Genomic DNA, 24,759 nt, shown 5'->3' on the forward strand with positions numbered 1-24,759 from the left:
GCAGTAATTTATCAGATGTGTCTTTTGCAAATATTTTCTCCCAGTGTATGACTTGCCATCGAGTTGACAGTGTCCCTAGGTGTGGGAATTTTTAATTTTAATGAAGTTCAACTCATCAATAATTTTTTCATAGATATGTCTTTGGTATTGTATCTAAAAAGTCATCACTATACCCAATGTCATCTGGATTTTATATTTTTTCTTCTATCCATTTTGAGTTAATTTCTGTGAAGCTTAAGAGGTCTGCATCTGGATGTTTAGATTCTTTTATTTTTTTGCACAGGGATGCTCAGTTACTCTACCACCAATAGTTGAAAAGTGTTATCTTTTTTCCATTGTACTGACTTTGTTGGTCTATTTCTATGTTCTCTATTCTGTTCCATCAATCTATCTGATTATTCTTTTGCCATTACTAAATTATCTTGATTACTGTAGCTTCATAGATTATTCTGAAGTCAGGTAGTGTTAGTCTTCCAAATTTTCTTCAAAATTAAGTTGGCTATCTGCCTCTTTTGCCTGTTTATATAACTTTCGAATCAATTTGTTGATATCCACAAAATATCTTGCTGATATTTTAATTAGATATGTTATATCTCTAGATCAAGTTAGGAAGAACTGACTTTTGACAATATTGAATCTTCTTATCCACAGATTTTTTTTTCCCATGGGACATCTTTCCATTTATGTAGTCTTCTTTGATACCTTTTGTCAGTGACTTATAATTTTCCTCATAGGAACTGTTAGTTTTTTAGTAAGAAGTTTTACTCACTCAATAAATTTAGTTTGCCCCTGTGACCATAAACAGCCTTGTGAAAAGAAGCCTACATGCTTTCTTGTGTAAAGGTTGGGAAGTACTTCAAAGTGGCTGGGCTTGGTAGACCGCTTTTGCTCTCTGACCTGTTTTTTCATAGCATTAATCTTTTAAATGGATAAGACTTTTGCTCATATTTTGGAGATTATTTATTATAATCCTTACCTAGATTCAAAGAGATATATCATAATTTTGGATTTTCCAGATCATGAAATATTGAGTACTCACCACCCTTTTTGTTTTAACCCTATTTTCAGTATATTTTTCACTGAGGAATGATCAGAATTCACATCTACTTCTGAAACAGACAGTAGCTTTCAGTTACATTATCTTATTTTAGAAAGAGTGTACCTGATACTATCTTTCTCATAATGCAGACTTTTATTTACTACACCCAGCCCAAGTTTGCAACTGCTTGAATTTACCATTTGTGTTTTAGAAGAAAATGATTAAATGTGTATCAAGGACTCTAAAACTTACTTGATACATGATATGATACCATAATTTTAAAAAATAGAATTTTCTCTATAAAATCAATAAGTTTCAGAGATATATTCTCTGCTTATATTATTTAAATAATAGGCCATAGATTATTTTAGATATAAACTCTCCTTTTCAAGATTATTAATTTTTTTCCTATTTTTAACAGGCATTCTCTACTTAAGGTATTACCTGCTGTAAGAATCCTCAATGGTGAAAAGCTAACTTCTTATTCAGAAAGTCACACTGAAGAACACTATCAACTAGAATTAGAGCATTTCCTGGAACACTGTCAGTCCCAAATTAGAGAATTTAACTTACTAAGTGAAAAATATATTACTGGAGACAGGTAAGACTGTTATCTTCTTCTTGTAATTAAAAGATATAGTGCAATTTATACATAGCATTTAAAATTTTTCTGATCAATACAGTGCTACTTTTTTGGACTTGTACAGTGTGTTTTAGGAATATTTTCTCTCTAAAAAAGAAATTTATGAGCATCATCTTTTATTATTTGAGATGTATTAATCTGCATTTTGAGCATATTTTAAAGGCTAAAATTAGATCAAAATAAATGAAAGCATGAAGATAGCTTCACAACAATATACAAACACTCATTCAGTTGTTCATTCAATTATTCAGTCATACATTTATTCATCAATTATTGATGGACAAAACATATAAGAAGCTAAGTATTACATTTTGGCCTGAAAGAATTCATGATTTCATTAAGAGAAAATTAGCTAAATAAGTAATTACAATGGAGCAAGTCAAGTTTTATAAAACATATAATATTTATTATATATCTATTATATAAAGAATAATATTACACATATTTTTTTGTATTAAGTTATTATGGATGCATAGTGGAGAAAAGCAGTCAAGACATGCACATATTCAGAGGACAGAGGCTGAGAACAGAGTCCTAAAAATATATCAAAGAAAGAGAACTTCCTATGGCCCACCCTGAAATCTGATTTCAGTTCAGTTCAGTCACTCACTCGTGTCTGACTCTTTGTGACCCCATGGACTGCAGCATGCCAGGCTTCTCTGTCCATCACCAACTTCTGGAGCTAACTCAAACTCATGTGAATTGACTCGGTGATGCCATCCAACCAGCTCATCCTCTGTCATCCCCTTCTCTTCCTGCTTTCAATCTTTCCCAGCATCAGGGTCTTTTCCAGTGAGTCAGCTCTTCGCATCAGGTGGCCAAAGTATTGGAGTTTCAGCTTCAGCATCAGTCCTTCCAATGAATATTGAGGACTGATTTCCTTTAGGATGGACTAGTTTGATCTCCTTGCAGTCCAAGGGACTCTCAAGAGTCATCTCCAACACCATAGTTCAAAAGCATCAATTCTTCGGTGCTCAGCTTTCTTTATAGTACAACTCTCACATCTGTACATGACTCCTGGAAAAACCATAGCTTTGACTAGACATACCTTTGTTGGCAAAGTTATGTCTCTGCTTTTTAATATGCTGTCTAGATTGGTCATAACTTTTCTTCCAAGGAGCAAGCATCTTTGAATTTCATGGCTGCGGTCACCATCTGCAGTGATTTTTGAGCCCCCAAAATAAAGTCTTTCACTGTTTCCATTGTTTCCCCATCTAGTTGCCATGAAGTGATGGGACCAAATTCATGATACATGAATTCTGAATGTATTACTATAAATGAATTACAATTGATATATTAAAACTCTTTTATAATTTATACTACTCCAAAAAACACAAATGAAAAAGAAAAATTATTTTATATTTTCATATGATGTCTTAATTATAAATGGAACAATGAAATGTGCTTCCAAATGTCTAAACTTAATTACTAAATTTCATATTAAATTTTTACTATTTGTACTTTCATACTGCTCATCCTATGTAAGAGTTGTTTTTTTCTATTTAAATGGGTTTTTTTTTTACTATAGTCTATTCAGATGATAAACAAATATTACAGCTTTAAAAGTACTTCCAATTGTTATGGACAGTTTACTTTTAATAAATAGCTTATTTTACATTTGTATTTTTGTAAATCTAAATTGATATCTCCTTGTGTATGTATGGTAACCTACGATTTTTATGTAAAGATGACTCTTAACCCTCATGTTGAAATTTAGATTTACATTCTTTTTAAGAATTTATTGCTATTGCAATTAAGTATCACTTTAGAATTGGAAATTGACCACTTTTATGTTAGATCATAAATGGTCGTAAATTCAACACTTAGCCATAAACAGTTGACATCCAATATTGAAGTGAACTTTTTCTGCATTATTCACCAACAAAAAGGATATATTAATATATATTAGAGGAATCTATGCTAATGTTTCCATTTGTAAACATAGAAAGTGTCTATCTCTACATTTTAGGAAATATAACTTTCATTTTGCTTGGAATACTTAAATCCAACAATTATTCAGGAGAATCACAGGCATTTATGTCTTAAAGTATTTGAATCATCTTTGCAACAGATTTTTTTCCAGAGAAAAATGGAAATAAAAACTTTCCCATAATGTAAGTTATTTGTTTAAATGTCCAATACAAATATTTTGCATGGCAAAAGTCAGTGTACAAAGTACTTTTAATCTTGTTTCATAAATAACTTCTCCAAATTTAGGCAGCCATGATTTCTCGTGTTTATGGCAGTAAAAGGATGGATTTTTCTCATTCACTTGTACCAAAAATACCTAGGATAAAAGTGATTCTAAAACTTCCAGATGTTTTGTCTGGATTAATGGATTGAGATTAACTACAGAAATATTTTCACTTTTTGCGAGTAATAAGATCAGTTTTTATAAAAACAATCAGAAATCAAGTTTTAATGAATTTTGTAGTAAAATTTAATATTCATGTCATACTACACATTGATATTTTCAAAATCTGTACAGGTGTTACTATTTGCTGATATAATTCTTTTTATTAAATGTCCTCATTATTTATTTGCTCAGAAATATATTCACCTTGGATGTTGCACAAAATCTCTGCTATTATTTTAAGAAATTGATGACACTTAGTAATGAATGTCGATGTGTACATGAACATGGGGATGTAAGTATCACCAGGAGAGGTGAATCAGAAGCCCAACAAAATCATTTGCCTCCTACACACAGTGATAGCATACAGCAAAATAGAGTTCTTTACTCTTTTGCAAATGAATATAAACTGAACTCACCAGATATTTCTGAGAAATGGATGGACTCTGGCCCTAGTCATTCCTCATCAACCAATCCCTCCTTATGTGAAGATACTAAAGAAAGAAATCAGAAAGAAATAGTAGACCAGAAAAGAGAAGACAGCAAGACAAGCAGTTTCCCCAGCAAAAGAATACCGTTCATTGAAACAGTAAGAACAAGGTTTCTACTGGAGAACTGCCAGAATACTGAACATCATGAAAAAATGTAAGTTTTATAGATCATTTTTCTTTTACTGTTATGTTTTGTTGTTTTTATGGATAATAATAATTTGGTAAAGGATTTAAATCCTATCATATTTCATGTTCATTTCCTTATGTTTTATGATATGCACAGATTATTAAATACAGTACAGATTAATTTGGTTGAATTTTGGCAGGTTCTTAATCAACTAGTATTATTTAAGATGAGTAACTGTGAAATTATTTCTTCTGCCTTCTAATCTCTAAATAATTAAAATGAACTTTTAATAAGAAATAAAACAATCCCATTATTCTTAAAATAATATAAAGACCTCTCACATGAGGGTCTTAGGACATGCTTCCAGGGAAGGTCAGAAAATCCTTCCTGCACATGCCTTTTCTCAAATCCCTTGAGCTTAAAATAGTCCCTGGTAGCTCAGTTGGCAAAGAATCCACGTACAATGCAGGAGACCCCAGTTCAATTCCGGGGTCAGGATGATCCGCTGGAGAAGGGATAGGCTACCCACTCTTGTATTCTTGGGCTTCCCTTGTGGCTCAGCTGGTAAAGAATCCACCTGCTTTGCAGGAGACCTGGGTTTGATCCCTGGGTTGGGAAGATTCCCTGGAGAAGGGAAAAGCTACCCACTCCAGTATTCTGGCTTGGAGAATTCTATGGACTGTACAGTCCATGGGCTCACAAATGGTTGGAAGATGACTGAGCAACTTTCACTAAACTATTCAGCATGCCAAGTATATTGGTATGTTTTGGGATAGTTTTAGCCAGGATACTCTAGACATTACCTGTTTGAATCCTATTAGCTCTAAACACTCCAGACATTGTCTATTGAAATTTCAGATAAACAACATTGAGCTGTTTTAATTCACGGTAAATGAAATTGCCAAATAATAAGGAGAAGGATGAGGAACTGAAAATATAGACAAACCAAAGACCCAAAGAATAAAGGGAAAAGAAAATGTATGCCCACTTGCTGAACCTTGCCATTCAGTGTTTCAGGAAGATTCATTGTCAGTTGTACTCTTGTTTCCTAAGTGTAATTTTCACATGTTCCTGTGCTAAGGGCATTGTTATCATCATTGTTTTTTACTAAAAAAAAAATACGATGCTGATGATAGCAATAATATGAGCTGCTTTTCCCAACACGGAGAGCACCTGACATTCAGGAAGCCCTAAGTCAGCTTCTTTTCCTTTTACTGCTTTCTGTGTGGTGAAAAGCAGTCCCAGTCTTAGTGTCACTGAGGAAAATATTCCTCATATACCTTTTCATTTTCTTCCTTGGGAAATTTTAAGGATAGTGGGCTGAGGAATTCAAGGGCTAAATGACTGGTCAGCTTTATAAGAAACTCAAGATTACAGTCCATGAAACTTGTATGTATCTGTAGAGAAATATAAGGCACTGTCTCAGGTTAAATGTGTTTTCTTACTAATCTTTCAATCTTTTGTTTTAAACAACTTTTCATTCTTTACCAGTTATACATTGCAAATATGTTTTCAGATTTGTTTCTTTATCACCCAAGTTTGTATTGGTATTATTGTGCCTTAAAATTCCTTAACTCATTTTTAATCTTTTTTAAAATTATTTATGTTGGAGCATAAATAATGCTGTGTTAGTTCAGGTGTACAGCAAAGTGATTCAGTTATACATATACATATATCTACTCTTTTTCAAACTCGTTAACTCATTTTTGTCCAAAAGATGAAGGAATAAGTTAATGGTTGAATGATCAAATGTGAATTAATTCCATAGCAAAATTTACTAAGTTCTATTTGCCCTGGTATTGTTGCCTGGAAAATTCCATGGACAGCGGAGCCTGGCAGGCTATCATCCATGGGGTCACAAAGAGTCAGACATGACTGAGGACGCAAGAGCACCATTTACCCTAGAAGGAGGAAATGATTTGTTGAAACATGATTTTTCTTCGTATAAGGAGTACAAATAGTTTATCTTAAGGCAGAAAGTTTTATCCACTAATTTAAATTCAGAGCAAAATAGATTGAAGACTTCCACAGGCTTTACATAAAATGGTGGTGATGCTGATAACAATATTCCTAACAACAGAAAATGATTACCTCATTCCATTTTGCATGCATGCTCTCGCTTCATTCATGCCCAACTCTTTGTGACCCTATGGACCATAGCCCACAAGGATCCTCTGTCCACGGGGATTCTTCAGGCAGGAATACTGGAGGGGGTTGCCCTCTCCTCCTCCAGCGGATCTTCCTGACCCAGGGATCGAATCCACATTTCTTAAGTTTCCTGCATTGGCAGGTGGATTCTTTACCACAAGCACCACCTCGAAAGCCCTCATTCCTGGCAGTTTATTGCTTAATTGCACTTGGCCTTAAACTCACTTCGTTTGAAATGAAAAAATTCCTTTGGGCTCCACAATTATAAAATTACTGAAAACTTTTTCAAGGGAGCGTGGGAAAATGAATGTGTATCAGTCACTTCTCCTTTATATGTCTTTTAAAACTGAACTCAAGGGTCTGAAAAGCCATTAAGACAATAGTTAGCACTTTGACTATACCATATACCTTGATAATATTTCTGCAGTAATCTGTGTGGGAAAAAGAAAGCATATCCAATGATGAAGCATTAAACGATTAAGCAAACTGAGAACCCAATTACAGTCAACATACACTGCTTTAAATTTTTGCTATTGTTGCTGGGGAGCTTATGGATATGGGGAAAACACAGTGTTGATTGATGGAATGCCAGATAATAGCCAACAGACGTAGACTGGAAAAAATGTTAGCATTTACTACTGGGCTTGTAAGAGAATGATTTATGTATTTCTTGATGGGCAGGGAGGAAAATGAAGCTAACAAAGACCTGATGAGTCCTTTCTCTGAAAATGAAGGAGGGCCCTTCTTCCTCTCATAACCTAATCTCCCCACTGTGAACAAGATCCCCTCCTCTCTTGCCAACTCAACACTGATTCCCACCTTTGTCCCCCTCTGTGCATCATCACTTTTTCCCCCCACTACTAGCTCAAATTCCTACTATCATACAAAGTCTCGGTAATATCTTCCTCCTTAAAAGAAACAAAAATCCCTAGGACTCATATCACTAAGTTACTGGCCCATTTCTCTCCTTCAGATGTGAAGGTGTCCATATTATTTTTACTTCTATGACTACAGTTAAATAAAAGAGCAGGTCTTATTTTAAAATAATACTTTATATAGTCTAATTTACAAATAAATATAGCTTATGAGGATCTCTTATCTGAAGCTGTATATTATGGATACTAAAAATAATTTTTTCTCCTTTTAACAGTATGGCAGCTATGATAATCCAGGCATACTGGCGTGGTTACATTGTGCGCAGGCAGATTTATTTCTCTGCAAAGCTACACCCTGCTACAATAGGACCCCTGACATCTCAGTCAAATTCTTGCATCGAAAACCAAACTATTTTAAAGAAAGAAAAAATTAAAAATACCGTGAATATCCAAGAACAGAAGGAAAAGGCTGCTGTACTTATTCAGGTTAGTTTTAGTCTTTGGGTGAAACAATTAATCTTGAGAGATGTGTTAGTTTTCTTTCACTGGGTTATTCTGAATAACACGCAATCCCTGAATCATAGCAATTTACAGATACCTTGATTTATTTCTTACTCGTGTGACATGTAGGCTGCAGGTGCCTGCCGGTTGACTGCTTCTACTCGGTATCTAGGCTGCTGAAGGAGTAAGTCTGTAATTTGTAAATTCTTATGGTCAAGAGCTGAACCACACAATCGTATTAAAACATATGCTCCAATGTGGCGTTTGTCACATATGCTAACATTTGATTAGTCGAAGCAAGTCTTTCTTGGCCTCATATGGAGCTATTTCTAGAAGCATGTTTCAGTTCAGTTCAGTCGCTCAGTCATGTCTGACTCTTTGAGACCCCATGGACTGCAGCACGCCAGGCCTCCCTGTCCATCACCAACTCCCGGAGTTTACGCAAACCAATGTCCATTGAGTCGATGATGCCATCCAACCATCTCATCCTCTGTCGTCCCCTTCTCCTCCCATCTTCAATCTTTCCCAGCATCAGGGTCTTTTCAAATGAGTCAGCTCTTTGCATCAAATGGCCAAAGTATTGGAGTTTCAGCTTCAGCATCAGTCCTTCCAATGAATATTCAGGACTGATTTCCTTTAGGATGGACTGGTTGGATCTCCTTGCAGTCCAGGGGACCATCAAGAGTCTTCTCCAACACCACAGTTCAAAAGCATCAATTCTTCAGCACTCAGCTTTCTTTATAGTCCAGCTCTCACATCCATACATGACTACTGGAAAAACCATATCCTTGACTAGATGGACCTTTGTTGCCAAAGTAATGTCTCGGCTTTTCAATATGCTGTCTAGGTTGGTCATAATTTTTCTTCCAAGGAGTAAGCATCTCTTTATTTCATGGCTGCAGTCACTATCTGCAGTGATTTTGGAGCCCAGAAAATAAAGTGTGCCACTGTTTCCACTGTTTCCTCATCTATTTCCCATGAAGTGATGGGACAGGATGCCATGATCTTAGTTTTTTGAATGTTGAGCTTTAGGCCAACTTTTTCACTCTCCTCTTTCACTTTCATCAAGAGGCTCTTTAGTTCTTCTTCACTTTCTGCCATAAGGGTGGTGGCATCTGCATATCTGAGGTTATTGATATTTCTCCTGGCAATCTTGATTCCAGCTTGTGCTTCATGCAGCCCAGCATTTCTCATGATGTACTCTGTATATAAATTAAATAAGCACAGTGACAGTATACAGCCTTGATGTACTCCTTTTCCTATTTGGAACCAGTCTGTTTTTCCATGTCCAGTTGGATGCAGTCTCAAAAACAACAGAATGATCTCTGTTCATCTCCAAGGCAAACCATTCAATAGCTCAGTAATCCAAGTCTATGCCCCAACCAGTAATGCTGAAGAAGCGGAAGTTGGATGGTTCTGTGAAGACCTACAAGACCTTCTAGAATTAACACCCAAAAAAGATGTCCTTTTCATTATAGGGGACTGGAATACAAAAGTAAGAAGTCAAGAAACACCGGGAGTAACAGGCAAATTTGGCCTTGGAGTACAGAATGAATGAAGCAGGGCAAAGGCTAATAGAGTTCTGCCAAGAGAACACACTGGTCATAGCAAACACTCTCTTCCAACAACACAGGAGAAGACTCTACACATGGACATCACCAGATGGTCAACACCGAAATCAGATTGATTATATTCTTTGCAGCCAAGATGGAGAAGATATATACAGTCAGCAAAAACAAGACCAGGAGCTGACTGGTCTTGAACTGCTCAGATCATGAATGCTTTATTGCCAAATTCAGACTTAAATTGAAGAAAGTGAGGAAAACCACTAGACCATTCAGGTGTGACCTAAATCAAATCCCTTATGATTATACAGTGGAAATGAGAAATAGATTTAAGAGACTAGATCAGATTGAAAGAGTGCCTGATGAAATATGGATGGAGGTTTGTGACATTGTACAGGAGACAGGGAGCAAGACTATCCCCAAGGTAAAGAAATGCAAAAAAGCAAACTGGCTATCTGAGGAGGCCTTACAAATAGCTGTGAAAAGAAGAGAAGCAAAAAGCAAAGAAGAAAAGGAAAGATATACCCATTTGAATGCAAAGTTCCAAAGAATAGCAAGGAGAGATAAGAAAGCCTTCCTCAGTGATCAATGCAAAGAAATAGAGGAAAACAATAGAATGGGAAAGACTAGATATCTCTTCAAGAAAATTAGAGATACTAAGGGAACATTTCATGCGGAGATGAACTCATTAAAGGACAGAAATGGTATAGACCTAACAGAAGCAGAAGATATTAACAGGTGGCAAGAATACACAGAAGAACTGTACAAAAAAGATCTTCACAACCCAGATAATCACAATGGTGTGATCATGCACCTAGAGCCAGACTTCCTGGAATGTGAAGTCAAGAGGGCCTTAGGAAGCATCACTACGAACAAAGCTAGTGGAGGTGATGGAATTCCAGTTGAGCTATTGCAAATCCTAAAACATGATGCTGGTACAGCACTGCACTCAATATGGCAGCAAATTTGGAAAACTCAGGAGTGGCCACAGGACTGGAAAAGGTCAGTTTTCATTACAATCCTTAAGAAAGGCAATGCCAAAGAATGCTCAAACTACCGCACAATTGCACTCATCTCACATGCTAGCAAAGTAATGCTCAAAATTCTCCAAGCCAAGCTTCAGCAATACATGAAGTGTGAACTTCCAGATGTTCAAGCTGGTTTTAGAAAAGGCAGAGGAACCAGAGGTCAAATTGCCAACATCTGCTGGATCATCAAAAAAGCAAGAGAGTTCCAGAAAAACATCTATTTCTTCTTTATTGACTATGCCAAAGCCTTTGACTGTATGGATCACAATAAACTGTGGAAAATTCTGAAAGAGATGGGAATACCAGACCACCTGACCTGCCTCTTGAGAAATCTGTATGAAGGTTAGGAAGCAACAGTTAGAACTGGTCATGGAACAACAGAAGCATGTAAAAATCTACTAAAATAATTGTTGTGTGCATGCTCAGTTGCTAAGTTGTGTCTCACTCTTTGCGACCCCATAGACTGTAGTCCACTAGGCTCCTCTGTCCATGGGAGTCTCCAGGAAAAATACAGGAGTGGGTTGCTATTTCCTTCTCCAAGGGATCTTCCCAACCCAGGGATGGAATTTGCATCTCCGACGTCTCTTGCATTGGTAGGTGGATACTTTACCACTGGGCCACCTGGGTAGCCCATCTTAATTGATAAAGTCTTTTAAACACTCATTTAACTTAAAAATTCAGAACCTCACCAAGACCAGATTTCAAAATCAAGTTCAGTCTGATCACATTCATCCTTTATTTATTCACTCATCAAATAATTTTTAGAACATACTGTTGTTAAGCATTGTTTTAGGTTTAAGAAATACAACTAGGAACAAAGCTTACAAGAACTCTTCCCCCTCAGAGTTTGTGTCGTGGTGGAAAAGGACAACATATTAAATATGTTAAAATAAAGTCTGGAAATTCATGGTACTGCACCTAAATTGAATGCTAGTAACTAAAAAATGTAATGTTCCCCTTTATTCACTCATTTAGTAAATATTACTTGGCACAAAAATTTTACTAGCTTATATCCTGCTGGGATGTGCAGATAAGTAAGATAAGTGTATTAGACATGATAAGTACTAAGGGGAAAATAAATCCGGGAAGCAGGATAGGAGTTTCTAAGGAAAATTAATCATTTTAGACAGAATAGATGTGGAAGACCAGAAAAGGTGACAGTGCAGCAAGAGATAAACCATTAGGTATGTAGGGGAAGAATATTTCAGGCAGAGAAACATCAGACTCAAAGGCATTGTTTTAGGAGCATACTCAGTGTTTACAGAGCAGGAGGAAGCACTGTGACTGCAGAGGGGTGAAGGGAGAAGATTAGGACTTATAAATCATAAATCATTTTAAAGATTTCGGCTTTTACCCTGAATGACATGGGAAGATATTAGAGGAATCTGAGCAGAGGACTCACGTGACCAAAGTTACTTAGGTTGTGATAATACTGCAGGAAGGCTATGGTAGAAGCAGTGAAATCAGGAAGCTATTGCAGTAATTCAAATAGTAGATAATGGTGGCATAGACCAGAGCAGTGCAGCAGTGGTGAGAAAGTCGCATTCCAGAATATATGTTGATTTATATTGTGGGTATATATATATATATATATATATATATATATACTTTGAAGGTAGACCTAGTGATATTAGTATGTGGGGATGTGATTTTGAAGGACAGGGAAGAGGTAGAGATGCCTACATGGTATTGGCATAAGCAACTGGAAAAAATAGCCTTATAACTAAGTTGCTGGTTTTCATTATTAAAGGCATAGTTTTTCAAGAGAATTGTCTTTGCTATAGTACTAATGAATACATTTAGTATTTTAGTTGTCTTAATTTCTCTGGGCTGCATTCCTCAGGGCAATGCATAGACAAAGCTGTTGCTGATGCCTGAATGGCTTGGGAGGAGAGGGAGTGCAGTGGATTCAAGGAAACTCTGAGGGAAAGAAACAAACCTCAGTTATGGTCTCAGAATATTGTTCTGTTGCATGAGGAATGAAAATGGCATGCAGTTCAAACTTCCTCCTCTCATCAGTGGATGAGCAATACATTTTTCAACATTGATGGTGAATGTTTGCTTCATTCCATTCAATAAAGTGCATTATTTGATGAAACAGTCTAGCTCAGTGACTATATCTGTTGAATGTCCTTCTATTAAGTTCGTGTCTGTAACAAAAGTAAGTCTTTCTTTGCAACTTAGAATAAGTCTCTCCTGATTTACATCATGGTACTTAAAATCACTGAAGTCAGCTCAACTTCATTTTCTTTTCTCCTCAGTACAATCATCTAGTTTCTTAAACTATTCATCTTAAAAATATGAATTCTAGACTGTCTAGCCATCCTGCAGAGCAGAATGTGATATAGTAGAAAGATCCTGGGCTTTAGAAGGTGCAAAATGAAGATTCATGAAGGATGTGGTGGAGACTGCTCTCTGCTCACCAGAACCCAAGTTCTCCTCTTCTTCCTAGTATATAGCCAGCCTAGATATTCTAGCTTCCCTTGTACTTTTTAGTATGGTCCTTTTTTTCTATAGCTCAGACTGTAAAGAGTCTGCCTGCAATGAAGGAGACCCGGGTTAGATCTCTGGGTTGAAAAGATCTCTGGGTTGAAAAGATCCCCAGGAGAAGGGAATAGCTACCCACTCCAGTATTCTTGCCTAGAGAATCCCATGGACAGAGAAGCCTGGTGGGCTCCAGTCCATGGGGTCTCAAAGAGTTGGACACGACTATCACTCACAGAGAAGAAAAAGATGTCAGATGTATCTAATATAGATAGGACTCTGGTCAGGCAATTGATTTGAATGTGTGAGAAAGAAAGATTAATTTATCATAGATGAATGACTAGGGAAAAAAGGTTGAAACCTTGACATGAATAAATAAGTTAGAAGAAGAATCGCAATACTGATTATACATTTATATTACCTTTATTTCCCATGGCTGGGACTTGAATTTCTGACCCTCCACTGATGCAGGAGGGAGGTATCTATATGTGTCACACCAGAAAAATACAGTGTGTATAACACAGTTTAGAGCTCTGGAGAAGTCCTGTCTCTGATAAGTTACACTGGATCCACTGTGAGACATGATGAATCAGTCCTTCCACTCTTGTCATTAAAGGTCTGTATTAAAGAATTCCCTTTATACTCTCTTTTCCCTAGATCTGCACCTAATCTTGGTATCTTAATGGTATAAGGAAAAAGAGGATGTTGAGGAGAGATAACTGAAGAGAAGATGATGTAACAAAAAAAAAGAGAGAGAGAGAATCCAAAGAAAGAAAGCATGTTTCCCTAATGCTCATTACTTTGTTAGCACAGAATCGGGGAAGAAGGGATATGAAGGGTACCTCCCTACTGGGATACCTCCCTAGCAGGAAGAAATCACAGGCCCATTTACCATGTTGAGGCAAAGCATTTTGAAAGGTAGCTAGAAACCAAGAGAGCGTAAATGCCAGATAAAAGACTCATAAAAGAAGAGTTTTAAAAAATCCCCAAATGAAGAGTTCTGTTGACTGAATGTTTATGTTCTCCATGATATTCCTAAGTTGAAACTTTATCTCCATTGTGTTGATATTTGGAGATGGGGTCTTTTGGAGGTGAATATGTCATGAGGGTGGAGCCCCCATGAATGGGATTAATGCCCTTATAGAAAAGAGCCCAGAGAGCTCTCTAGTACCTACTACCATGTGAGGACACACTGAAAATAGAGCCACCTGTGAACTAAGAAACTTGGTCTCACCAGACAATAAATCTGTCAGTGCCTTAGACTTCTAGCCTCCTCTAGAATTAGAAGAAATAAACATTTATTGTGTAAGTCACCAAGTCTATGGTACTTTTCTTACTGCAGCCCAAACAGACTTAAACAAGAGGGAGAAAAGAAAAATAGTTTGTTTTCCCCTAAGGTAGCTAGATTGCCTATGTCAATCACCCACAGTTCATGACATACCCAGGTCCATAATAACAACCCAGCTGCATGAAACTAAAAATGAGGTCAGAGAGCTGATGGTACTCTTCATATGAGTAAATTAAAATGAGGAAGTCCACTTTCTCAGGCAATACTTTTAAGCATGTTCCTCATCACACAAAGATATCCTCTCTTCTGTTTCTACCATTCAATATTGTTCAAGTTCTTGATTCATATTGAGATCTTTTCCACGTGAAAGAGTTTTGAACTCTCTTGAGAGATTATAATTTATTCATAGAAAGTTAAAAAGTATTGGAATATTATTTCTATACCAAAATTCATCTTTAGAGGCAAAATAATAAAAATTTAGTTAATTATACATTTTAAACTTTATGTGATGTTTAATATCACACTTTTCTTACATGATAAACTAAGTAAATAGAATTTTTATAAACAAGAGGGAAAAGAAATTGGGGAAATAATATTTAACAAGAGCCTCAGTTCAGTTCAGTTGCTCAGTCGTGTCCGACTCTTTGCGACCCCACGAACCACAGCATGCCAGGGCTCCCTGTCCATCACCAGCTCCCAGAGTCCACCCAAACCCATGCCCATTGAGTCGGTTTTGCCATCCAACCATCTCATCCTCTGTCGTCCCCTTCTTCTCCTGCCCTCAATCTTTCGCAGCATCAGGGTCTTTTCAAATGAGTCAGCTCTTTGCATCAGGTGGCCAAAGTATTGGAGCTTCAGCTTCAACATCAGTCCTTCCAATGAATATTCAGGACTGACTTCCTTTAGGATGGACTGGTTGGATCTCCTTGCAGTCCAAGGGACCCTCAAGAGTCTTCTCCAACACCACAGTTCAAAGCATCAATTCTTCGGCTCTCAGCTTTCTTTATAGTCCAACTCTCACATCCATACATGACCACTGGAAAAACTATAGCCTTGACTAGATGGAACTTTGTTGGCAAAGTAATGTCTCTGCTTTTTAATAAGCTGTCTAGGTTGGTCATAACTTTCCTTCCAAGGAGTAAGCATCTTTTAATTTCATGGCTGCAATCACCATCTGCAGGGATTTTGGAGCCCAGAAAAATAAAGTCAGCCACTGTTTCCACTGTTTCCCCATCTATTTCCCATGAAGTGATGGGACTGGATGCCATGATCTTAGTTTTCTAAATGTTGAGCTTTAAGCCAACTTTTTCACTCTCCTCTTTCACCTTCATCAAGAGGCTCTTTAGTTCTTCTTCAGTTTCTGCCATAAGGGTGGTGTCATCTGCATATCTCAGGTTATTGATATTTCTCCCAGCAGTCTTGATTCCAGCTTGTGCTTCCTCCAGCCCAGCGTTGCTCATGATGTACTCTGCATACAAGTTAAATAAGCAGGGTGACAACATACAGCCTTGTCATACTCCTTTTCCTATTTGGAACCAATCTGTTGTTCCATGTTCAGTTCTAACTGTTGCTTCCTGACCTGCATACAGGTTTCTCAAGAGGCAGGTCAGGTGGTCTGGTATTCCCATCTCTTTCAGAATTTTCCACAGTTTATTGTGATCCACACGGTCAAAGGCTTTGGTGTAGTCAATAAAGCAGAAATAGATGTTTTTCTGGAACTCTTTTGCTTTTTCGATGATCCAACAGATGTTGGCAATTTGATCTCTGGCTCCTCTGCCTTTTTTAAAACCAGCTTGAACATCTGGAAGTTGACGGTTCACGCATTGCTGAAGCCTGGCTTGGAGAATTTTGAGCATTACTTTACTAGCGTGTGAGATGAATGCCTAGTATGTGACAATCATGTATTCATCACTGTGTATAAATGTATATACATTTATCATACACCCTTCCTTGCCTTTGAGTCTATGCCAGAGGCAACTAATGATGCCTGACTCCCTTGCCGTAGTCTGTTTTTTTCTCATATATGCAGTCCTTGTTTCCACTATGTAAGTGCATGTGTGTATACAAACACACACACATACACGCACACATGCATACACCCTTGGCCAACTAGAAATGGGGTATCTTATGTGATTGGTTGGGGAAGTATGTTTGGCTATCTCTTGTTGGTCCACTTGGTACTGAGATAGAAGTAGGAACAAAAATAGAGAAGCTGGCAGTCATTGACCAAGTCTTAACCATTCTTGGCTAATTGTTGTGGAGATTTGGCCTACTAGGCTGGTTGTCACAGAGATTGTGTGTTACTTCTATTGTCATATATGTTCTGGCAATTATCTGTTTGTATATTTTTCTTCTCAATATATATATTCTACAGAATAACAATACCAGTATTATTGCTAACAATATGATTACTAAAATATATTTAAGGTAGCTTTTGTAATTAAATTTACCTTTTGATTGCATTTCACTAGGAGTATAGCCAAATAAATCTATTTCAGAGTCACTTTAAATAACTTCTGTGTGGTTATGCCCATAGCATAAAATCTCTTTATATATTTTTTCAGGAGTTTCCTTTATTTCATATTTATTTGTTACAATTCCAAATTCAAATCTAAGCAAAGTGTATATTCAGAGACATCTGGCTTCTATTGCTATATATTCCCCTCTGTTTTCTATATCTATAGGTAATAATTTTTTAAATTATTATTATACTTTATGCTTTCACTTTGTAAATATTAGCAATGACATATATTTAAATATATAAATTTATATATGTGTTTATTATATATTTATTTGGGTTTTCATAGATAAATGAAAGTATGCAATACACACTTATTTCTACCTATGTTTTACACTTACTATATATCCTGGAGCTTACCCCTAGCAGTGTATAAAGATACTAATTTTTTAAAAACTCTAGTGTTCTTGGAGTTAAATTTAGGAAAGCTCCAAGATTCCTCCATGATTTTTGAGCAATCTTAATGTTTTTAATTCTATTATCATGTGCTTGGTTTATTTAAAGATGAAATTAGTTAATTGCTATGGGCCCAGATACCACGTCTCTAATAGGGCCATTTATAAATGTTGTTTTCTTTAATGTGTGTTAGTTTATTTTATACATAATCATTTAAAAATTAACAGAATTGGTTTTCCTCTGTATCTCTTTCTTCTTAATTTAGAATGGGTCCTGGAGGGATTGTCAGATAATTGATTGGTTGACCTACATGTGCAGTTGAGGGAGTTTTAAAGATTCTTTTCTGCTTACTACGAGGAAAGTCCCCTGAGATTCAGAACTTTAGACACAAGTAGTCATTTAATTTATCTTGCAGTTTTAAATGTCACATAAAGTTCAAAAAACAGATTATCGAGCCATTAAACTAAGGTCTAAGATGTTTTATCTTCCTAATGGGATAACACAGAGAATTTGGTTTGGAGTTTGATCTATAACCCTGTATAACATGCTTTAAATTTTTGTTTAGGCGGTTTGGAAGGGCTTTCTTTTGCGAAAGAAACTGACGACAGCTCTAGAGGCTATTAAGAATGAAGAATCTGAAGAAGAATATGAAGAAATAGATTTAGAAGATTTTACATTTGATGAAGTAAGTGCTAACTACAACATATGGATATTGGTCTTAAAACATTGGTCTTTTGGAGCTAAACCAGTTTCTAAGGTTTTCATCCTGTTAACACTCTGTTATGGATTTTTTTTTAATAGCACCTGAAAAATTTTGCTTCTAATTTTTTAACATCTTCATTTAGGATACAAGCTTGTATAGTGTGTAAATGTGATCATAGGATATTTACAAGGATTCTTGCATATTCTTCAACCTGATTTATACAATGGTTTATCAATTATTCTTCATTAAATATAACTGAGCTTATTTATGCCCTGTTCAACAACTAATAGTTCTTTATTGCCTAGCAAAATGAGAACAACTTCCTTAATTGTTTTTCAAGGGTTCAATAATCAGGCAGCAAACTCTGCAGACATATTTACCACTTCCCATCCATGGCCTCCACATACTCTAATCACATTGAGCACCCTCTTACCATACAGAGCACTTACCTTTTATATCCTTAGTCTTGCTCATTCTGTTTCCTCTTTTCTAGACAGTCAAACTCACATATTTACCACTCAAATTAAGGTAGAGAATATATGACTATACCCAGAAGACTTCCTCGTGCTTCCATAGTATTCATACCCCCATCATCATAGATGAGTTTTGCTATTTCTGGGCTTCCAGTAAGTGGAACCATCCAGTATTTACTGTTTTTTCACTTAATATTATGTCTGTGAAATTCACCTATGTGGATGAGTATAGTTGCGTATATGCCATTCTTTTAAATATAGAATGTACTACTTTTAATCTATTATTGAATATACCAATTTTTTTTCATAAATTTATTTATTTTAGTTGGGGGCTAATTACTTTACAATATTGTAATAGTTTTTGCCATACATTGACATGAATCAGCCATGGGTTTACATGTGTTCCCCTTCCTGGACCCCCCACCCACCTCCCTCCCCATCCCATCCCTCTGGGTCATCCCATTGCCCCGGCCCTGAGCCCTTGTCTCATGTATCGAACATGGAATGGTGTACTGTTTCACATATGATAATATACATGTTTCAATGCTATTCTCCCAGAACGTCCCACCCTCACCTTCTCCCTCAGAGTCCATAAAATTGTTCTATGCATCTGTGTCTCTTAATATACCAATTTTTAAAAGTCTATTTACTGTTGATGGATTATTTGTTACTGAGTTATTTCTAGTGTTGCCTATTATGACTAAAGACACTACAAACATTCTTGTACATGCTTTTTGATGTGCATATTCACCTTTGAGAACTGTATTTCTGAGTCATATCGTTTACCTATGTTTAGTAGCTAGTGTCTGACAGCATTTTAAGGTGATTGTATCAATTTACAGTCCTATCAGCAGAATATGAGAATTTCAGAGGAGCTTTATCCTCACCAAAACTTTGTATTTTCATGTCATTTTCTACCAATCCAGTAGGTTTGTAGTGGTATCTAGTTGTTTTAATTTGCATTTCCCTCATAACTAATAATGTTAAATACCATTTCATTTGCTTATTGGCCATTTGGATATCTACTTTTGTGACATGATCAAATGTTTGTGTGCATTTTTAAGTTGGATTGTACATCTTTTTTCTTAATGACTTGTAGGAGTGCTTTTTATAATCTGAATACTATTCTGTTTTATCTTGCAAAAATATTCTCTAAATTCTGGGATTTCCCTTTTTTTCTCTCATTGTGGTTTATTTTGATTAACAGAATGTTTCTATTTTAAACTAAAAACAAAAGATTTTTGTTTTCATGACATATAAGAAATCTTTGCTTACTCAGCTCATTAAGATATTCTAGAAACTTTAATTTCTTAACTTTCAGCATTTAAATCTGTGGTGCATCTTGAATTAAATTTTGCCTGCAATGTGAGTAGGGGGTCAAATTCTCCTCCAAAGATACACATTTGGTTGTCTCATTGACTCACAGCCATGGGTTGTATCAGTTCAGTTCAGTTGCTCAGTCGTGTCTGACTCTTTGTGACTCCATGAATCGCAGCACGCCAGGCCTCCCTGTCCATCACCAACTCCCAGAGTCTACCCAAACCCATGCCCATCAAGTCAGTGATGCCATCCAGCCATCTCATCCTCTGTTGTCCCCTTCTCCTCCTGCCTCCAATCCTTCCCAGCATTAGGGTCTTTTCCAGTGAGTCAACTCTTCGCATGAGGTGGCCAAAGTATTGGAGTTTCAGCTTCAACATCAGTCCTTCCAATGAACACCCAGGACTGATCTCCTTTAGGATGGACTGATTGGATCTTATAGACCATACTTTTTACAATGGATTACAATGGAAGTGTTTAAATTCAGGAAACTGTGCACACATGGGTTCTCTTAATTTTTCTTGTCATTCTGTTACTGTTTATCCTTATATCAGTACTCTAATTAGTACATAATTTATGACAAATTGTATTATCTAGTCTTAAAAGAGCTCCAACTTTGTTGTTCTTCTTCAAGAAGGATCTACTCTGCTACTTTTGATCTATTTCATTTATGTACAGATTTTGGAACTATCCTATCAATTTGCACAATAAATGTTCCAATTTTCTCTGATATTGTAATAAATCTATAAGTCAATTTGGAAGAACTGATTTTTTTTAGAATATTACATTTTTACATTCACGAACATAGAATAACTCATCACTTATTTAACTTAAAATCTCTACCCACTATACTCTGTATTTTCCTCATAGTGTTCTTGTACACTTTTCATTAGATTTACTTCTAGATACTTGACATTTTCTGACATTATTTTGTTTTTGTATACCAACCTTACATCCATCCACTTTCTGAAATCACTTACTTATCTCTCAAGTCTTTTGAATATTCTGTACCCACAATCATATCACCTGAGAATAATAACAGTTTTCTTCTTTTTTCATTTTCTATTTCTTATGCCTCTTGTTTATTTTTCGTGCTCTATTGTCCTGACTAGTACCTTCAGTACAATGTTACATAGTGGTGATTTTAGAAGTCATCTTTTGCTAGTTCTTGGTCTCAGAGTAAAAACTTCCACTACAAAGTAAGATATTTAATATAGGTTTCTTTTAGAAACTCTGTATTTAATTGAGTTAACCTCCTTAGCATCTCCTTACCTTTCCAAGAAGTTAATATATGATGATGATGTTGATGATTCTATACATGGTTTTGATTTTATCAAATACTTTATATGCTTATGACATTGATTTTCAAGCATTACACCATGTATTCCTAGAACAAATTGACTTAGCTATAATGTATTATAGTTTTATATACCATTAAATTTGTTCTGCTAATTTTTTTTTTTAGGATTTTTTGCCTTTGTATTCAAGAAGAAGCTATTCCTGTAAATCTTTCTTGTAAAATTCTTTTCAGATTTTGATGTCAACATTGTGTTGACCTTTATATTTGATTGGGAAATGTTTCCTATGTTTCTGTTTTCTGGAAGAGTTTGATGTAAGATTGATGTTATTTGTTTCTTAAAAATTTGTCTTAGCACATAATCTTTTGGGCATAATGTTCAACGTGCACTTGAAAGTGCATTGTTCAGGTGTTATGGCTACTAAAACCTCAATTACTCCGAGTATGATAGCTGTATTTTTAAAAATCTTTATTTTGAGTGATTTGGAGAGGTTTTATCAGTTATTGACAGAAGAATGCTAAAATCTCTTATTATGATTGTTTGTGTGTGATTGCTCCTCAGTCATAGCCTACTCTTGGCTAACCCATGGACTGTTGCCCACTAGGTTCTGCTGTCGATGAGACTTGCCAGGCAAGAATACTGGAGTGATTTGCCATTTCCTATCCCAAGGGGTCTTCCCAACCTAGGAATCGAACATGGGTGGGTTTCTCTAAATCAGTTTTTAGTTATGTCAAACTTGGCCTCATAATTTGAGGATATGCATTAGGGCATACACATTTAGAACAGTTAAGTCATTGTATAATTAACCCTTTTAAAATAATAAAATTTCACTCTTTAACTCTAGTTTCCCTCTTTACATGTTGAAAATGGTTATAAAAATTTTTATGAGGAGAATTAAGAGAGCATAGAATCTGATTTTACGATCAGGGAAGGCCTGAATAAGGTGAAATATTTTGATAGAGATGTGAAAATAAAGTGAAGGGATAGCCATCAGGTAATACTATACGTGGCTAAGTGGTATGGAAATGAAAAAAGCAGGGATTTTTTAGTATGCTAAAGGAACTCAAAATCCACAATAAGTAGAACTGATTAGTGGGCTTCCTTGGTAGCTCAGCTGGTTAAGAATCCACCTGCAATGCAGAAAACCCCTGTTCAATTCTTGTTGAATTGAATTTTTCTTCCCCTGGAGAAGGGATCGGCTGCCCACTCCAGTATTCATGGGCTTTCCTGGTGGCTCAGCTGGTAAAGAATCTGCTTGCAATGTGGGAGACCTGAGTTCGATCCCTGGGTTTGGAAGATCCCCTGGAGGAGGATATGGCAACCCACTCCTGTATTCTTGCTTGGAGAATCCCCATGGACACAGGAGCCTGGCAGGCTACTCTCATGAGATTGCAAAGAGTCAGACACGACTGAGCGACTAAGCACAACACAGCACAGTACTGATTAGTAGTGGAGAATAACCTGAGATCAGGAAGAAACATAAAAATGATCAGGGAACAGCCCACATAAAGCCCATGATATGATTTCAAGAACTTTGAATTTTATTCAAATGTGATAGAAAATTATTACTGGGTTTTGAGCAAAGAAGTTAAATGTATTATTGTTTTAAATGGATAAATTTGTTTCTAATACAGAGATTATAGTTTAGGGGAGCTACGAACTAAAGCTAAATATCAATTAGGAAGGTATTATTACTTTTCTTTCCATTGATAATTTTTACTGTTTTTTTTTATTGCCATCACATAATTTTCAAATAATCTTAACAACTTCAGATGACATAATCAAATTACCCAAGTGTCACTGCTTTTTTTGTGTTGTTCTTTCTTTCTTTTACTTTCCTGTATACAAATGCAAGACTTATCTAACCAGTACTTCCTTTTCATCTTATTTAGGTCATAACAGTAGTTCCTTTGGACTAAGTCTATACTCTTCTTTAAGATATCTGCAAAAGAGTTATAGTCATCTATTCAAACTTATTTTTCACTCCCAGCCAACAAATACTGAATGCTTACAGTATGGTGGACACCATGCTTGGTACCAGCATATGTACATAGACAGATTTAACACAGTCCCTAGTCTAGGAGATATCAGAAATATATTTGAATTTTACAGTGAATTACAATTGCTATAAAAGAAGTGAATATAAAACTGTCTTAATAAATTTGCCTCAAACAAAAAGCCTGGATCAGTCTGCCATGAAGTTTTTATATTGGTTTGTTGCCTGTCTGAAATGTGTTTGCATTTAACAAATGTTTAACCAAGGGGACACTGATAACCAAGAATCAATTTATTTAGGTTTGTATTAAGCATGTGTGTGTGAATGCTCAGTCATGTCTGACTCTTTGCGACCCCGCGAACTGAAGCCTGCTAGGCTTCTCTGTGCATGGAGTTTTCCAGGCAGGAATACTGGAGTGGGTTACAATTTCCTACTCCAGGGGATCTTCCTGACCCAGGGGTTGAACCCACATCTCCTACATTGGCAGGAGGGTCCTTTACCACTAGTGCCACGTGGGAAGCCCATCAGTTCAGTTCAGTTCAGTTGCTCAGTCGTGACTCTTTGCGACCATAAGGACTGCAGCATGCCAGGCTTCTCTGTCCATCACCAACTCGTGGAACTTGCTCAAACTCACGTCCATCAAGTCAGTGGTGCCATCCAGCCATCTCATCCTCTGTTGTCCCCTTCTCCTCCTGCCTTCAATCTTTCCAAGCATCAGAGTCTTTTCTAATGAGTCAGGTGGTGAAAGTATTGGAGCTCCAGTTTCAGCATTAGTAATGCCAATGAATATTCAGGATTGATTTCCTTTAGGATTGACTAGTTGGATCTCCTTACATAAAGCCCATAGTTTACCTTAAATTTTTAAACGCTGAGCAGTGAGGGATCTGAGATTTTATCCTGCATGGAATATAACAAGGTAGACTGCCACATTTTCAAGGATGCTGGCAGAAGAAATGAGACATTTATTACTTGTCAGGCAGCAGAGATGTCATGCTCGTATCTATTTCCCTTTGCCCTCAAGTTCCATAGAGAAGAATTCCTCCTTGGGAATTGGGAGGCCTAGGAAACCCTATGTTTTAAAAAGGACTCCTAAAAAATCTGCTCATTTTATGCTCCAGAGGAAATCATTATTTCCTTATACCAGAATGCAAACAAATTTTGCCTTCTGCACCTCAAGAAAACACTCAGAAACTATATTTTCCAAGGCTGTTAGCTATAATATATTAACATCTTTGGAAAGATAGTCCAGACAAAAGATGTCATAAGTCACACAGAACTGTTAGAGACTTAAAGAAAGCTATCTCCCAATAGTATGTACTCCTAGTATGTATTTGGCAGATTTTCTCACACATAGCCACTCCAGTGGCCACTGTGAATAATCTAACAGGGGCTAGGATAAAATTCATTAGGCTATCCTCATGATACATTTAATGAAGGTTACCAGGCTTCATTAAAGGTTACCCTGTTGTGGATGTGACTGGTGATGGAAGTAAAGTCCAATGCTATAAAGAGCAAT

At 36.3% G+C, this 24,759-nt stretch overlaps 1 protein-coding gene across 11 annotated transcripts in view; it reads left to right on the forward strand.

Moving 5' to 3' along the window:
- The window catches only part of LRRIQ1 (leucine rich repeats and IQ motif containing 1), a 223,146-nt gene that overhangs the window by 81,755 nt on the left and 116,632 nt on the right, over nucleotides 1-24,759 (forward strand). For all 11 annotated transcript variants that reach the window (XR_014083637.1, XR_014083638.1, XM_081596133.1 and 8 more), the window contains 4 exons: nucleotides 1,461-1,640; nucleotides 4,231-4,680; nucleotides 7,952-8,162; nucleotides 18,022-18,141. Coding sequence is in view for 9 of the 11 variants with exons in the window: in XM_081596133.1 (XP_081452259.1) it covers nucleotides 1,461-1,640; nucleotides 4,231-4,680; nucleotides 7,952-8,162; nucleotides 18,022-18,141 (961 nt within the window). In the remaining 2 variants the exon portion in view is untranslated. The remainder of the gene's footprint in view (nucleotides 1-1,460; nucleotides 1,641-4,230; nucleotides 4,681-7,951; nucleotides 8,163-18,021; nucleotides 18,142-24,759) is intronic.

The sequence above is a fragment of the Giraffa tippelskirchi genome, chromosome 4 (assembly GCF_054371585.1).
Source record: "Giraffa tippelskirchi isolate mGirTip1 chromosome 4, T2T-mGirTip1v1.2.pri, whole genome shotgun sequence".
NCBI lineage: Eukaryota > Metazoa > Chordata > Mammalia > Artiodactyla > Giraffidae > Giraffa > Giraffa tippelskirchi.